Source organism: Letharia columbiana (genome assembly GCF_014066305.1).
Source record: "Letharia columbiana isolate WasteWater2 chromosome Unknown Sc0000021_s0, whole genome shotgun sequence".
Lineage (NCBI taxonomy): Eukaryota > Fungi > Ascomycota > Lecanoromycetes > Lecanorales > Parmeliaceae > Letharia > Letharia columbiana.
In genome coordinates, this window is record NW_023501062.1 from 272797 (window position 1) to 288267 (window position 15471).

General features: G+C 49.6%; 6 protein-coding genes across 6 annotated transcripts; 4 read left to right on the forward strand and 2 right to left on the reverse strand.

Moving 5' to 3' along the window:
• Positions 1-342: 342 nt before the first annotated feature.
• HO173_006833 (uncharacterized protein) lies at positions 343-1509 on the reverse strand (the record flags this gene model as incomplete). The annotated part of the gene is made up of 4 exons (XM_037308739.1): positions 343-1190; positions 1242-1276; positions 1330-1394; positions 1453-1509. The coding sequence occupies 4 exons, from the start codon at positions 1507-1509 to the stop codon at positions 343-345; spliced, it is 1005 nt and encodes a 334-aa protein (XP_037164284.1).
• A 381-nt stretch (positions 1510-1890) lies between these two features.
• Positions 1891-2804, forward strand: HO173_006834 (uncharacterized protein; the record flags this gene model as incomplete). Its single annotated transcript, XM_037308740.1, has 3 exons — positions 1891-2137; positions 2340-2424; positions 2528-2804. 3 exons carry the CDS (start codon positions 1891-1893, stop codon positions 2802-2804), a joined length of 609 nt encoding a protein of 202 aa, XP_037164285.1.
• Positions 2805-5279: 2475 nt separating this feature from the next.
• Positions 5280-7499, forward strand: HO173_006835 (uncharacterized protein; the record flags this gene model as incomplete). The annotated part of the gene is made up of 1 exon (XM_037308741.1): positions 5280-7499. One exon carries the CDS (start codon positions 5280-5282, stop codon positions 7497-7499), a length of 2220 nt encoding a protein of 739 aa, XP_037164286.1.
• A 440-nt stretch (positions 7500-7939) lies between these two features.
• On the forward strand, positions 7940-9830 carry HO173_006836 (uncharacterized protein; the record flags this gene model as incomplete). The annotated part of the gene is made up of 4 exons (XM_037308742.1): positions 7940-7999; positions 8060-9163; positions 9365-9531; positions 9674-9830. 4 exons carry the CDS (start codon positions 7940-7942, stop codon positions 9828-9830), a joined length of 1488 nt encoding a protein of 495 aa, XP_037164287.1.
• A 413-nt stretch (positions 9831-10243) lies between these two features.
• HO173_006837 (uncharacterized protein) lies at positions 10244-12293 on the reverse strand (the record flags this gene model as incomplete). Its single annotated transcript, XM_037308743.1, has 4 exons — positions 10244-11325; positions 11394-11546; positions 11678-12102; positions 12154-12293. The coding sequence occupies 4 exons, from the start codon at positions 12291-12293 to the stop codon at positions 10244-10246; spliced, it is 1800 nt and encodes a 599-aa protein (XP_037164288.1).
• Positions 12294-12704: 411 nt separating this feature from the next.
• HO173_006838 (uncharacterized protein) lies at positions 12705-14666 on the forward strand (the record flags this gene model as incomplete). Its single annotated transcript, XM_037308744.1, has 4 exons — positions 12705-12966; positions 13013-14293; positions 14344-14519; positions 14574-14666. 4 exons carry the CDS (start codon positions 12705-12707, stop codon positions 14664-14666), a joined length of 1812 nt encoding a protein of 603 aa, XP_037164289.1.
• Positions 14667-15471: the final 805 nt, after the last annotated feature.

Consider the following 15471-nt stretch of genomic DNA (forward strand, 5'->3'; position numbering starts at 1 on the left):
TCTATAATGTTAACGTGGCGGTGCGCCCATATGGATGCGGCTGTTTGTAGCGGTTGGGCAAACGCAACGGAGAACGGACTTGGCAAGGCAGAACTACGTCTACAGTGCATATAATTCCAGGTTTAGAGGACAAAGAGCTCGGAGCTCTATGCATTGGCGGCACCATAGTGCTCTTCTATCGACCGCAACACATCCTTGAAGGAGCAACATACCCTCCAAACGACAACAGCACACAGAAGTCACGCTTCAGCGATGTTGCTCCGCCAAGGATACCCAATCTACTCACAATCCAACATGGACCAACAGCGCCAAGCTACTTGAATCGCAAGACTTTGACTAAGATCAGCAGCAGCCTCCTCTTCTTCGCCTTCCTGCTCCATCTAGTCTGAAGACAGCCTCCCATTCTCTCATGCCACCGCCCCATGCTCCGATACCTGCTGTCGCTCTCTTCTGCCCTTTCCGCCTTCTCCTCCCCAGACCTCCCTCCTCGATTATCGTCCCCGCGCTATTAACACTTCCCTCGTCCTCCCATCCTCCACTATCCCCATACTGTATTCCACTCATTGGATCATCCGGATCAATTTCGCCTAGCTCGATCTTTGTCAAGATCATGCCTGCAAGACGCGCAAAGATCTCTTCTACCCCATCACCAGTGAATGCGCTTACTTCGACAGAGACAGGTATCGCAGAGCGTGATGCCCATCGAGAGGCCTCTTCAACGGTGACTTCGCGTCCTTCAGTACCGACGGTGGCAGTCAGCTGAGAGCCAAGTCCGTAGCCTATGGAGGAATGACTAGAACTAAGTCTGGCTCCTGCCCCAATAGACTCATCTGAAAATGTAGATTGCCTACTGGACGCGCTGTTGGCCGACGCGGAAGCATTGGGTAAAGACTCGGATGCCAAATCCAATTTGTTGCCAGCTAGGAGAAGCGTAAGATTTGGAGAAGCCAGAGCTCGAGCATCGTAGAGAAAAGTTGGAAGAGCATTGAACGAAGCATGAGATGCGAGGTCATAGACCAAAATCGCACCAGCTGCACCACGATAATAAGATCGCGATACCGAGCGGAATCTTTCGGTCCCAGCTGTGTCCCATAGTTGTAGCTTGATTCTTTTTCGCCGAGCGCCAGTACCAACTTTGATGATTTTGGAGGAAAATTCAACGCCGATTGTCTGGCTGGACAATACTCGCCCTTTGGCTTATCAGCCTCTAGGAAGACACACGCATAGAGAAATTTACAGACATTCGTTCTTGACGATTCGGTGAAGGAGGCAGGACCTGGAGCGAGATAAGCTCTAGGGTTTGCCGAGGAGCTGAGGGCATGAACGAACTTGCCGCTGCCGCTTGGTCCTAGAAGAATGACCTTTGCAAGATAATCGTACATGCTTCCAAGTTCCTGAAAGGAAATGCCTGTCGTTAGCAGATTTATTAAGTAGGAGCGTGGCATTATTTACCTGGTCATTGACCGATGAGTTGCTCGAAACATTGGATCCTCGTCGTTGACGCGCCATATTGGCGTGTTCCTTGATGTTTGTGATTGGATTATGATGGGGCCTGGCAGGACCAGGTAGCTTTTGTGAAGACTCACATCTCACCGACAATGAGTGTCAGTCAATAGCGAACGTACGAATAGCTACCTTATCGATGCTTCATTCGTCACTGGCGCTAAGAAATGATGAGTAAGATAAAACCAACCAATCAATCTGGCGACGGTTTGGCTTCCGCTAAGGTGCTTCAAGCCTCAATTCTCTGCTCTGAGTTCGTCTGTCCAATTCGTCTACAGCTTCATAATCGCCGAATGCACTAGAACTCGCTCCAATCCGATCGGAACAACTCGTCTCATGATGCCTGGCCATCTCTCATCTATGTCGACAGCTGCACCATCTCGCATAATGCTTCGGCACACCCGTTTTATCGCACGCCAGACCACGAGGCGACATGCCTCAACCACAGAAGCGGCCAAAGACACGGCCACGAAATCCAAAGAGACAGCTTCAAATGCGACCTCGAAAGCTTCACAAGGCCTTTCAAGAGTGACTTCGTCTGCCGGACCAGCCGTGAGCGGTGCAGCACAAGGGGTCAGCAAAGCTATCGGCAACATTGGAGGACGGACAGGAAGGATGATATCTTTCGTGCAGTGTGAGTCAAAGCCTGCCAGTCGCTCGCAAGGTCGTTCTGCGAATCAATTGGGGCACCCAGAGCTCTACCCACGCAAAACTGGACGATACATTCTGTGGACTACGGCACTGTTTCTCTATTATTTTGAACATTGATAGCCCTTAAGTTTCATGTTATCGCTTTGAAAAGCGCATCAGAAAAGGTTGCTGACTGGCGAAATCAGCAATGGTACCCCCTGCGATCTATTACTCTAAAGTTGGCTTTGAGCTCTCAAAGCTAGTCTTCAAGGGACAGAAGATGAACCCACCGTGAGTCTTCAGTCTTTTTTCTTCTTCTTCTCTTTCCCTGTCCTCAAACTTCGTAAGATGGCTGGTATTTGTATAGGTAGCTGATTGCTTGATTCAATGCCAGGGATCTCGCGGCGTTCCAAAGATACACTCAGCCGGTCATTAATGCCATCCGAAACCCCGCCGGCCTCCTCAATCACACTACCGATACTGCCAGCACCATGTCCCCTGAGGGAATTTTGAGCCGGATCAGGAATGTCAACAGGCAACAATTGGTCTCAGCAGCGGTGATTGGGGCAGAGGTTTTAGGTTTCTTTACTGTGGGTGAAATGATTGGGAGAATGAAGCTGGTCGGCTACAGCGGAGATACTGAGCATCACGAGACCGCGACTTCAACATAGTTCGAATACTTTTCGCCATCAAGTATAATACGCTGCAGTCGCGAAGGGCAGGCGTGCTAGAAGGGTTCGCCGAGACGCTGGAAAAGATTCGGACTTCGGGGTCGCAAGTTCTTGCATCTGCACATACCATGTCGCTAGAGATGTTATCATGTACAACAGACCAAAAGCAATGAACTTTTGCGGAACAGAAAGAGAGATAGAGACTACATTCGTAGAACCATGGGACCCTGAAGAGCTTGGCAGAATACGTAAGATAGTGCCGCTTTTAGCTGGGTGACTGGGGTGACGCGACACCAGCATGCCTGAACAGATTGATGCGGACTCTCTTCAAGCGACACCCCATCCATCACGTTAATCCACGAGCCGTGTGTTCACTCCAGATATGATCAGTATCTCCTTATGAGACCAATCCGAAACATCTTCGTACACAGAACCGCAGCCTCCCACAAAGCAACATTCTTGGACTTCGTCTTTGGCATGTTAACAATTGTAGCTACTAAGGAAAATAGATTTGTGCTCTGCGCATCCCGAATCGTTCTCTTCAGTATGATCATTGTACTCATCTCTGCTTTCGAACCACGACCGGCACACGCTGCATCTCGTCCGCTCGTCACTGTCATCCGAGCGGGGACTCAGACTTCTTGGGCTGCTTAGGTCTGTGGCATAGTCATTGGCGTCATCGTAGTCGTAGGTGGAGGGGAAGGGGGGTGGGCTGTCGGTGCCACTGTCGCTTGAGGCTGTTCCAAGTCTAGTCCGCTGGCGTTAAGTATATAGAGGGAGCGTGGGAAGCTTACAAAGGCTGCTTGAATTACCCTCGTGAGCATCACAGAGCTTTTTCTGTCCAACCGCTCCTCTCCACAGAATCTACAGTATGTATGAATCGTTGTTGATCTTGCGCAGACAGTACTTGGCTTTCCAGGATCCCAACTCGCGTTAGTGTGCCCGCGACTCCTTCCACCACTTTGGCATTCTCCATGGGTAAGAGGGGCAAAACCCCAGGTGAGACGGCCGAAGATTAATACTGTAGTACCTCAGTATTTGCCAAATAAGCTTCCGCTTTGACTAAGGTTGAGATATATAGAAGATGTGAACGTAAAAGTCGCTTGGCAATAGTAGAGTTATTCTATTAGTACTGGATGCGCAAGGCCGAAACCGGTGAGTAGAGAGCAAACTATCAAGCTAGACAGGTATGGAATGTCAACAGTAAAGGAACAACGGGAGAACAGGACGACAGGACCTACTGCGACGGATAAAAAAGCTGATCGCGTCTTGCCCAGCCTTGATCAATCTGCCCTCGAGCTCACTGAATTCCTCTTTACCTAAGACTCCTACTCGCTGCCGGAAAAGGATGCCTCGCAAGTAGATTGAAAGGAATGGGTGCAGGTCACTAGACGCAATGAGGTGTATTACGTTGCCGAAGCTGCAGTAAGTGACCTCGTGGCCCCCAAGTCCTCAAAGATAGGCCGATTGCAGCAGCCAATCTTTCAAGCTCTCTCGAGGATCGCTTGCTTCATCCTCACAAGGGACTACCGTCTAAAATTTCCTCGTCCAGAGATTCTTCGACCTTGAAATCGTGACCGACAGGAATGCATTCCAAGATGCTGCAAGAAGAAACGCGTGTCATGGCCTCTCGGCCGAATTTGCTATTGGGGTAGGAACCGATGTAGAAAGGCGAGACAAGATGGCGACGTGAGATTCCGCGAACGGCATCTCAATTCCGTGAAGGGTGGGAAATTCTTGAACGGCAGCATCCCACCCTGAAATGATGTCTATGCAGCCTCGTTTGTGAAATATCTTGATTGCTTACTACTGCACAGATGCCCTGCAATACATTTTCATTGGACGAAGAGACGCAACAGTACAGCTCGGTCAAAGATTCAGCACAACATTCATTGATAAAAAGGGATATGTGGTAGAGAGACCGGATGATATGGATGTATTCGAGTAGCAATTTCCAAGTGACGCTTTTCTCTACTTTTATCCTCTCTTGCGTGTGGCTCGAATATTTCTCTGAGCAGTAGAGTATGGTCCGATACATAGCTTCTTGGATGCCCATATGAAGCTTGACAAACTAAGCATTAGATGGATCGAAACTATCAAAATATTGGTACTGTAATATCGAAAATATCGAAGATGATAACAGATTTCAGAGCGGGAATCAGCCTTCTGGGACTCTACTCTCTCAATCGATTTGATTTGCTACGGTGCGCTGGGCCTTGATCCGGATCACCCTGGCGCGTAGGTCACCCGGGTCGGATCACCGGTGGTGCCGCTTTAGCGTCTCCAGGCGGCGCTCACTCGAGGCCCAGTTTGGGGGTTAATATTGGGCAGTGTCATAACTGTGAAGCGAACAATATTCTTGCCCAAGTACGCTTTCACGCACAATTTACCGTGAGAGTCATTCAAACAACCTTAGGATCCATGAGGCTGTCATGATACTGCATAACTCCAGTGCGCTTGCCCAAAGCTAAGACAATGGATATGTTCAAGTTGTTAACAAGATCCTCAAATATACAAAAATCTGCTCCAGCTCCCAAAAAGTCCTCTAGCCGTCAGATCCCATCAGATGGATTTTCAGGTCATCCTTATCAAGATTCCGAGAATGGTGATGCCTTCTTCGGCAATGAGAAAGCCAAGAGTAGAGGCACAAAGCGGAAGAGAAGTGGGGTGGAGGAAAAGCATGACGATGAGCTCCTTGGGCAGTTGGATTTCTTCAGAGGTGGCGCTCGATCTCCGGTCTCGTCAGAGAAGCAGGCCATGGATAGTGAAAAAGGGGCTACCACCAGGAAACTAGACGTGCAGGATGCTCACATTACGAATCCTTTCATTCCAGACTTGAGTGAGGAAGAGGGTTGGCGAACCTTGAAGAGACACAAGCTCAAAGTTACCGTTCTGGGGGACGCATCTGGAATCCAAAGTAGTCACCATGACGAACAAAAAGGGACAACTTCAGAGCCTGTGGGGAAGAAGAACGCACATCCTCAAATATCACCACAGCCTTTGACTTCGTTCATACAACTACGGAGTAAGTACGGCATTTCGAAAAAACTTGCAGGGAACTTGGACGCTCAAGGGTATACGGAGCCTAGTGAAGTTCAAATGGGCAGCCTACCGCTCTTACTAGGGACGGACGAGGATCGTGGGCTGATATCACGACGGGATAAGAGGAGCGAGACAGAGCCAAGAGCTGACATTGATCTACTCACAATTGCTCCAACTGGTAGCGGAAAGACCTTGGGTTTCTTGATACATGTACTGCAGGGATTGCTTGAAAGCCGGAAGGCTCAAAGGGAAACCAAGGCAGACAAGAGGTCAGAGCATAGGGTTCAGGCTTTGATAATTGCTCCCACTCATGAGCTCGCAGACCAGATTGTCAACGAGGGAAGAAAGCTCGCATCAGGTACTGGCATAAAGATCTCCGGGCTGAGGAAAGGCATGAGATTGCACCCGGAACTTGTGGGCTTGAAACATGGTGACACTACGCAGGGCGTGACGGACGATACCTCCGGAGGACACACACATGACTTTCTGGTGAAGACGGATATTGTAGTCAGCACCCCCTTGTTGTTTTTGCATGCCATCTCAGCGAAACAGTCAGGCGCAGCTTCTCTCCCAGATATTCGTTTCCTCATCCTCGACGAAGCGGACGTTCTCCTTGATCCGCTTTTTCGAGAGCAGACACTCGGTATTTGGACCGCTTGCACTAACGCTTCTCTGCGTACCTCTCTCTGGTCTGCCACTATAGGTTCTTCCATCGAGTCACTAGCTCAGACCTTCATCCTCGACCGGCGGCGTAATCTGGGCCTAACGTCTTCATCGATTTCCCAACACTACATCGTTCGCCTTGTTGTCGGTCTCAAAGACTCTGCCATTCCTAATGTAGCCCACCGCCTCGTCTACGCCGCATCCGAACAAGGTAAACTTCTCGCTCTGCGCCAGCTTCTACATCCTTCTGGAGCGCCAGCAGCCGCCATCCCGTCGTTGCAGCCACCATTTTTGGTCTTCACGCAGACAATACCAAGAGCCATAGCTCTCCACTCCGAGCTTCTCTACGACATCCCTTTCGAAGCAGGTGGCTCTTCACGTATAGCTGTTCTCCACTCTAATCTCTCAGATTCCGCACGTGCAAACATCATGGCGGGTTTCCGCAAAGGCGAGATATGGATTCTCATCACCACGGACCTCTTGTCACGTGGAGTAGATTTCAGAGGCCTGAATGGGGTCGTCAATTACGATATCCCAAATACTGGTGCTTCCTACGTCCATCGCGTTGGCAGGACAGGGAGGCAAGGCAGAGAGGGTGGAGTAGCAGTCACCTTGTACACGAAGGAGGATATTCCTTATGTAAAAAACGTGGCTAATGTGATCGCTGCGAGTGAGAGGGCAAAGGAAAAACATAACGTTGCTGATAACGAGGGAGAAGGCATGCAGAAGTGGCTGTTAGACGCACTCCCAAACGTTAGTAAGAAGACGAGAAAGGAAATGAAGAGGAAGGGGGTGGAAAGTAGGAGAGCGACTACCGAGGCCGCAGGGGGCAGAGGGGCGAGAAAGATGCGAATCAGCACGAAGAGCGGATATGATCGACGACTGGAGAACAAAAAGAAGGGAGTGGTAGACGGAAGCCGAAAGCGACTGGTACAGGAGGAGGAAGGAAGTAGGCTAGAAGATGAGGAGTGGGAAGGTATTGATGATTAGATACCCTACTCTGTGCTATGATCTTCGCAGTGTCTGATGTTCAATGACGAATTCACACGCCTGGCATTTGAATATCCTTGAAAGACGACGGAAGCGAGAAGGAGCCCGAACTATTGTGGTCGGCTACATGAAGTACAGATTGGGATTGTATGGTTCATTACGTGCGACAGCCTTTCCAATCAATATCCTAGGCTTAAGATACCTCGTCGAACTGTCAGAGAGAAGATGAAGAGCCGAAATTCTTGACCTCATCATGCATATAAACTTACGTGGGGCTAGTTCGTGTGACTAGAAAACTGATTGATCATTCAAATCCCATTAAATGGCGCTTAATGCCGCTCAGCTCAAAACACTTGAATTACTCCCCAGCAGAAGACAGACTGTCCTCATCTCGCAAATAGACTCTAGTCCACCTACAGGAAAGAAATAACCGACCCAGGATGGCATCTGTTTTGAATATGGGCGACTCATCCATATATATTGCTGTTCTTTTGGCCGTGGTGAGCACCATCAAATCTTCCTAAAGATATTGCTAGCTTATCAATGGCCTTTGTGTTGAGCCTATCGTCTATGCTTTCCTCAAAGGCTTATACAACGTATACTTCCATCCCCTATCCACATTTCCCGGTCCTAGACTGGCCGCGGCGACCAAGATCCCAATCGCCGTTGTCTCTTGGAACGGGACCTTGTCTCACTGGCTTAGAGACCTTCATCAACGCTACTCCACTGACGTAGTACGCATATCTCCCGATGAGCTCTCCTTTATTTCCCCGTCAGCCTGGGAAGACTTGTGCGGCCATCGTCAGGGACGCCCCAGCTTTCCCAGGGACCTCAGGGTTTATGCCGGGGTAAATAGCATCCTTACTGCAAATGACGCTGACCACAATCGCATGCGCCGCCTTCTCAGTCATGCTTTCTCTAATACAGCACTGAAGGAACAGGAAGCCTTAATTCGAGTCCAAGTGGAAATCCTCATCAATGGTCTCAGGAAGCAGATTGAAGGGCCGTCCAAGGGAAAGGTGGATCTGTCCGATTGGTACCATTGGACCACATTCGATGTCATCGGCGACCTAGCTTTTGGAGAATCTTTCCATTGCTTGAGTGACACAAATTATCATCCTTGGGTGGCAATGCTCATGTCTTATCTCAAATTCGTCGTCTTCCTCAGCGTCACGTTACGCTTTCCCCCATTGCAGAGACTGCTTCGTCTTTTCGTTTCCAACAAGGCGCTACAAGCCAGGGCCGATCATGATAGACTGGCCGCAGAGAAGGTGGAGCGAAGGATGAAGACCGCGACCACAAGGCCTGACTTCCTTTCCTACATCTTGGCTCACAACAACGAAAAAGGTCGCATGACAAGAGAAGAAATCCACGAGAATGTTGCAACTTTCATCTCCGCTGGTAGCGAGACGACGGCAGCTTCGTTGAACGGCATAACCTGGTTCTTACTGCAGAATCGTGATTGTTTGACAAGACTAAACGAGGAGATTCGAGCTGCTTTCAGGACGAGAGACGAGATCAATGTCCAGAAGATAGGAGAATTGAAGTATCTTCAAGCAGTCGTGACAGAATCCTTCCGCATCTACCCCTCTGCTTTGGCCGGCCAGCCACGTCGAGCCCCAGGGGAGGGTGACACCGTCAGCGGTTACTGGGTCCCGGGTGGTGTAAGTAGCCTGTTCTCTGATTCGTCCATCCTTTGACGATAGGGCGAAGGTTGATATGAGCTAAAGTATAATTGGATGACCATGTTCCTTTTTTTACCATTTGCACAACTTTGAGCAGTAGCACGCCAGTTCAAGAAGATGAGAAAACAACCTCGTTCGATCACGCATCCTGCTAACGTATTGGTACAATGCAAAACACAGACCGGCATTCAAATCAACCAGTACGCAGCGTACCATTCCCATCACAACTTTTCCAATCCCTCAGCTTTTGTCCCAGAACGCTGGCTTGGCGATCCTCGCTTCGACTCGGACAAAAAGGATGTCCTGCAGCCGTTCTCTGTAGGGGCGAGGAACTGTATTGGGAAGAAGTGAGTGTTACTAGCCATGTTAAAACGGTAGTTTTGAGGCCTCAACTGCAGTCTGGCTGGAGAAAGACATGCCGTGATTCAACGGCAGAGGGTCAATCCTGCTGTTGTAGTAAGAAACATGCTGACTGCTGGCCGGTTATAGCCTGGCAATGGCAGAGATCCGCCTGGTGATAGTTCGGATGTTGTGGGAGTTTGACATGGAGTTGTGTGCAGAGACTGGGTCGGATTGGGCAGAAAAGAAGGCATGGTTCACGTGGGACAAGAGACCTCTATTCGTCAAATTGGCGGCTCGAACATGATGGACTAAGTCTCTAGAATTTCGAGTCTAGGTTTCCGAGTGGGCTTTCAATGTGGGATCGCGCAGGCTACAAGCCACGAATGTTCAAAATGATAATATGTGGGACTCTCAAATGGCTGTCCTCGTTGCCAGAGATCGGCTCAGGCAACATAGCCGCGTTTTGTTCTTTTGCATGGCACATGTCCTAAAGGACCTTCCGATGACCTGAGCCTTACCAGTCATCGTCCAGGCAAGTTGTGGAAACAAGTGGCAGTATGAAGCCGTTGAACACTACGACTTTCCTGTCGATTTTGAGCATCAGCCCCAAGTCATTTGTCACTCATGGTCAAAGCTGCGCCAAAAGGAGCGTTACACAGCCCAGAAGAGTCTTTGTTGATGCAGCTCTGTTCCAAGTCTTGGAGGATATGTACCCTTTCAATTGTCACTTTTTCCGATATCTTGTCTGCTCTTAGCCAACTCCAACACATCAACCCAGTTCTCCGGCTTTCCCATTCTGTCTTCTCCGTTTTCCCACACCCACTGCTCCCCCACTCTCCCCCACTCTATCAACGAATCTTCCGCACCCCATTCTCCAAGGGCCATCAATCCCACCGGTATCTTACCCTCCCCTTCCTTCGCATCCACTCTGCCCACTGGAATCGAAATCGCTGGACATCCCGAGAAATTGGCCAGCCAGACATAAGTCATGCTCCTGACACTCATATTTGCATCACTGACGCCGGTTTTCAGGTCTGCCGCCCCACCAGAAATATGCCATCCTGCATTCGGCGTTGTGGGTGTTACAATTAAGAGACCGGGATGTTGTTCGAACAAGAAAGCAAGATGCTGCATCAGCAAATTACGCATCTTCTGAGCAATTAAGAAGTCCGAGGCAGGAGTCTGCTTGCCCACGGATATTAAAATTTTGTTGGCCGAGGTCAAGCCTGAGACACTGGGTACGCCTGTGCTTATTTCGCTAAGGATCGTCACGGCCTGGGCGAGTTGGCCCTCGGAAAGATAAGGAATCGTGATGTCTATGACTTTATAACCAGATGATTCGTAATGGGAAATGGCGGCATGACAGGCATTCAGCACGGAAGAATCAGCAAGGTCGAACCAAGGTTTACATATACCTATAACCCTATCTTGCCGGACGGATTTTGGGACAGGAACTGGGAACATTGACGATATGGAGTCTGAGGGATTAGGGATCGCCATGATACGGTAGGCATACTCGAGGTCCGCCATACTGGAGGCCATAGGACCGAGGACTCCGCATGACGGAGCAAGACTTGTAGTGGGAAATCCTGATACTCGACTATGACTGGGTTTGAGACCGTAGAGACCACAGTATGCGGATGGGTTACGAATGGAGCCGCCGCCGTCCGCACCTAGGCTTACAGGGAAGAGCCCAGCTGCCACGGTATACGCTGAGCCTCCGGACGAGCCACCAGTGTAGTAATGCGGATTATGAGGGTTCAGTGGGGTCCCCTTAGCTGGATTATTGTTTGTAGTATCTATGCCATCAGCGAATGCGGTACTCCAACAACGGAGGATATAAAAGGTTGAAGGGTCTTATGCCTACCAAGACCGAGCTCATGCATATTGAGCTTCCCTAGAATTACCACTCCTGCTTCCTCCCACTTTTGCACACACCAGCTTGTCACAGTTCCTTTCGTACTCGTAAAGTCCACGCCAGAGCCTAAACACTTAGAATAGCCTTGGAGATCGACCTCATCTGAACACCTGATCAATGATTACACTCTCAAAGGGGAAATAGGGTCTAAAGGACTATGTAGAAGTTTAAAGACCCATAGCGAAAACGAAGGGGAAAATGCCAATTATCACGGCAGAAAGGGAGGTTCTCACCCTTCACACCTACTGGTACGCCGTCAAACAAGCCCAGCGCTTTGCCTGCTTTGTACCTTTGCGTAGACGCCTCAGCTGCAGCAATGACACGCTCCTTTTTTATTTCCAAGAATGCATCCCTGTGTTTAGGATGCTTGGAGATCAGATCAAGCAAAACCTCAGCAACCGCTGTGGGTGTCACATTGCCCGCTTCGTATGCGGAGTGGTAATCTTTAATGCTGTAATGACGGTTTGTGCTTGTTAGATTTGGGTTATAAGACGAACTGAGAGCCTTGATTGATGCAGAAATGTCGGCATCAGACTTGTCTATTGGAACAACGGTCGGATCACAGCGCGAATCGTAACCATCGAGATCCACGTTACGCAGGGCACTGAACCCAGCATTTCCCCACAGCAGAGTGGAGAGAAGACGGATGTTTGCAACACTTTCAGAGCGTTAACAGGGAACATGTCATTGTAGGAAACAATTGACGCACGCTGAACCTGCTACTGCCAGCGGAAGACCTCGCAATACGGGATTCGATCCTGGCGTGTTTGAGAATGGAATCTTGGGTCCTTCTCTGGCCTCAGGATAACCATAGTAGCCAGATTTAATATAAGCCAGATTTTCTGCCATTATGGTTATAGAAGGAGATATAGGTGAGCAGATGAATGTTAGCTTCAGCAGGACACAGACTCTAGAAGAGAGGAAATGGTGAGAGAAATAAAATAGTCTCTATGCTGTCTACATCGGTGTGCCTGTAAAGGTTTTTATTGATTCAAGGAAGGCAGAGATTTGATGATTGCAGTGTTAGAATGAGCTGTAACGCTCAACCGGAGTAGGTACCTTGCCTAAGGTAGGTACTCTCCAAGTAGACTAGAAGGATTGCCAAGACCTGGAGCGGGAAAACGGGAAAACGGGGAAAACGACCCGCGAATGACCTTTTCGAAGCTTCCCCACCTTTGCTCTATGGAAAAAGCGTTATCCATAGCATTCCTTTTTCCTTTCCATTCTCTAGGTCATTATTCTATTACTATGACTGGAAAGATGTCCTATCCGTCTTTTCTCACTCTGCGCAGCCTGAGGCATATGCCCCTTTCGCGTCAATGCGCTCGACCACTTCCGGTTGGAGGCAGGCGTAATCTACACACCTCGCCAAAGTCCTTCTCCAACGAGGTGGAGAAAACATTTCGAGGTCAACTATACGAGAGCACGGCACGAAGGATCCAAGCTCAGCGTGAAGCAGAAGCTCGCTTTGCGTCCATGAGTCCTACTAGCGATTTCGCCCGCCAATCCGCCTTCACCTTTGGTACGCACGTCTCAGCAGCGGGACTCTTCACAGCTGACTCCTGCAGCAATCGTCTTCTCATGCGCCCTAGCTTACTGGCTTGGAACCATGAAACCGGACAAAGTATCGCCATTGTCCACTGCACCTCTATCATCTATGGAGCCGAAAGGACCGAAGCACAATACTTCGCCTACAAATATTGAAGCTTGCTGGACTGATATGGTATCAATTGTTGGCAAAGAGCATGTATCTACAGAAGAGGGCGATCTGCAATCCCACTCGGGATCTGATTGGTCTTCGTACACTACCAAGGACAGTGAGCGACCTTTCATGATTGTGTACCCCTCAACAACGGAAGAGGTCAGCGAGATCATGAAAGTGTGCCATAAGCGAAAAATCCCTGTAACGGGCTATTCTGGCGGCACAAGCTTGGAAGGCCATTTTTCGGCCACCAGGGGTGGCATCTGTGTGGACTTCTCTAGGATGGACAAGATCCTCAAATTGCATAAAGAGGATTTAGATGTCATCGTTCAGCCAGCACTGGGTTGGGAGCTCCTCAATGAGGAGTTGGGGAAAGAGGGCCTATTCTTTCCCCCTGATCCCGGACCAGGCGCAATGATTGGCGGCATGGTCGGCACAGGATGCTCGGGTACTAATGCATATCGGTACGGTACCATGCGGGACTGGGTGCTTAGTCTGACTGTGGTCTTGGCCGATGGGACTGTCATAAAAACACGGCAACGACCGCGCAAGAGTAGCGCTGGATACGATCTTACACGGATGTTTATTGGAAGCGAAGGCACTCTGGGTCTTGTCACTGAAGCTACTCTAAAAGTCACTGTGAAGCCGAAGCACGAAAGCGTCGCGGTGACTAGCTTTGGGACTATTCGGGAGGCAGCCGAATGTGTGTCACGGGTCGTTGGTGAAGGGGTGCCGATTGCGGCAGTCGAGATTCTGGACGATGTCCAGATGCGTTGTATTAACGAGAGTGGCTCCACCAGCAGGGCATGGAAGGAAGTACCGACGTTGTTTTTCAAATTCTCGGGCACACAGTCGGCAGTGAAGGAGTCGATTGGATTAGTGCAAAATTTGGCAAAGAGCAAAGGTAGTAAGAGCTTCGATTTCGCCAAAGACGCGGATGAAGCTGCAGAGCTTTGGAGTGCAAGGAAAGAGGCTCTTTGGAGTGTAATGGCGAAAAGAAGAGACGAAAGCGATCATGTTTGGACAACTGACGTCGCGGTTCCTATCAGCAGATTGCCTGATATCATAGAGGAGACAAAAGAAGATATGGCTAGCAGTGGCTTGTTGGCGGCCATGGTTGGACATGTGGGTGATGGCAATTTCCATGGTGAGCTGGCATGAATCCGATTGAAGAAGACCGAGGCTGATCCTTCTTAGCCATCCTCCTCTTCAACGACAAAGAACGAAAAACAGCCGAAGAGGTCGTTCACAGGATGGTCAAGCGTGCGGTTGAGATGGAGGGCACCGTGACCGGCGAGCACGGGGTAGGCTTGATCAAGCGTGATTACTTGGCCCATGAGATGGGAGAGACCACGGTCGATGCAATGAGAAAGGTGAACCTCAGCATACTGCATTCAGCCAATACAGCTGACTCTTTCATGTTCTAGTTGAAACAAGCCTTTGACCCATTATGCTTGTTGAATTGCGACAAGATAGTTCGCGTTCAGAAAGCCAAAGCTGGTGAAGTGCAGCCTTGGTGATGAACGACTAGCAGTGGTCCATGAACCAGCAGCGAAGGTTTGCGCAGGCCTTCATGCAACAGAAGCTGTAACCACGAGGAAAGACTCGGACCGTGCGACGTCAAGAATACCAACCCATTGACTTCAGCTTCACGCCGATCATTGCCTGCAACACGATTGTAGCAGCGGCCGAAGATGATTTAGGAAGCGTATGGCCCGCACCGCTGGGTAGTCAAAGAGATCTGAGAGAAAAGACTAAGGAGAGGACGGGGAACATCCAGTAGCTTGGGCGGTCCGAATGTAGAATTTGAAATGAAGACATCGTTTGTAGCTTCAAAAACATCATGAAAGTGCCTTCAGCAGGCAGAATTCCGTTGACAACTTGCCCTTTCGCCTACGTGCAGTAGTGGCCGCTCGAAATTCCGACAGAATACGGTACATAGAGACGGCCGATTGTCAGAGATGGATTATTCAGGACCAGAAGGAACAGCTGCGTACGCCTCGTTTGATGCTGTCTTGGCCGATGGAAGCGGCTTTTTCCGTGGCATAGTTCTCCACAAGTTGCTTGTTTCGATGGCTCGATGGTGGAACAAGGCGCGTTGTTTCTCCCTCATCGTACCAAAATAGCCGACCACTCACATGCCGTCCGCTCAGACCTCCGCAAATGCCTGTGTGTTTGCCGTTGGTAAGGCGAATCGCTTCCACTCCACCGTCATGGTAAATAATAATGTTGGTGTTGGTGGCTCTTTACTATTGTTGTTGTTGTTTTTGTTTTTGTTGTGATTGTTGTTATTGTTGTTGTCATTGTCGTTGTTGTTACCCCTTC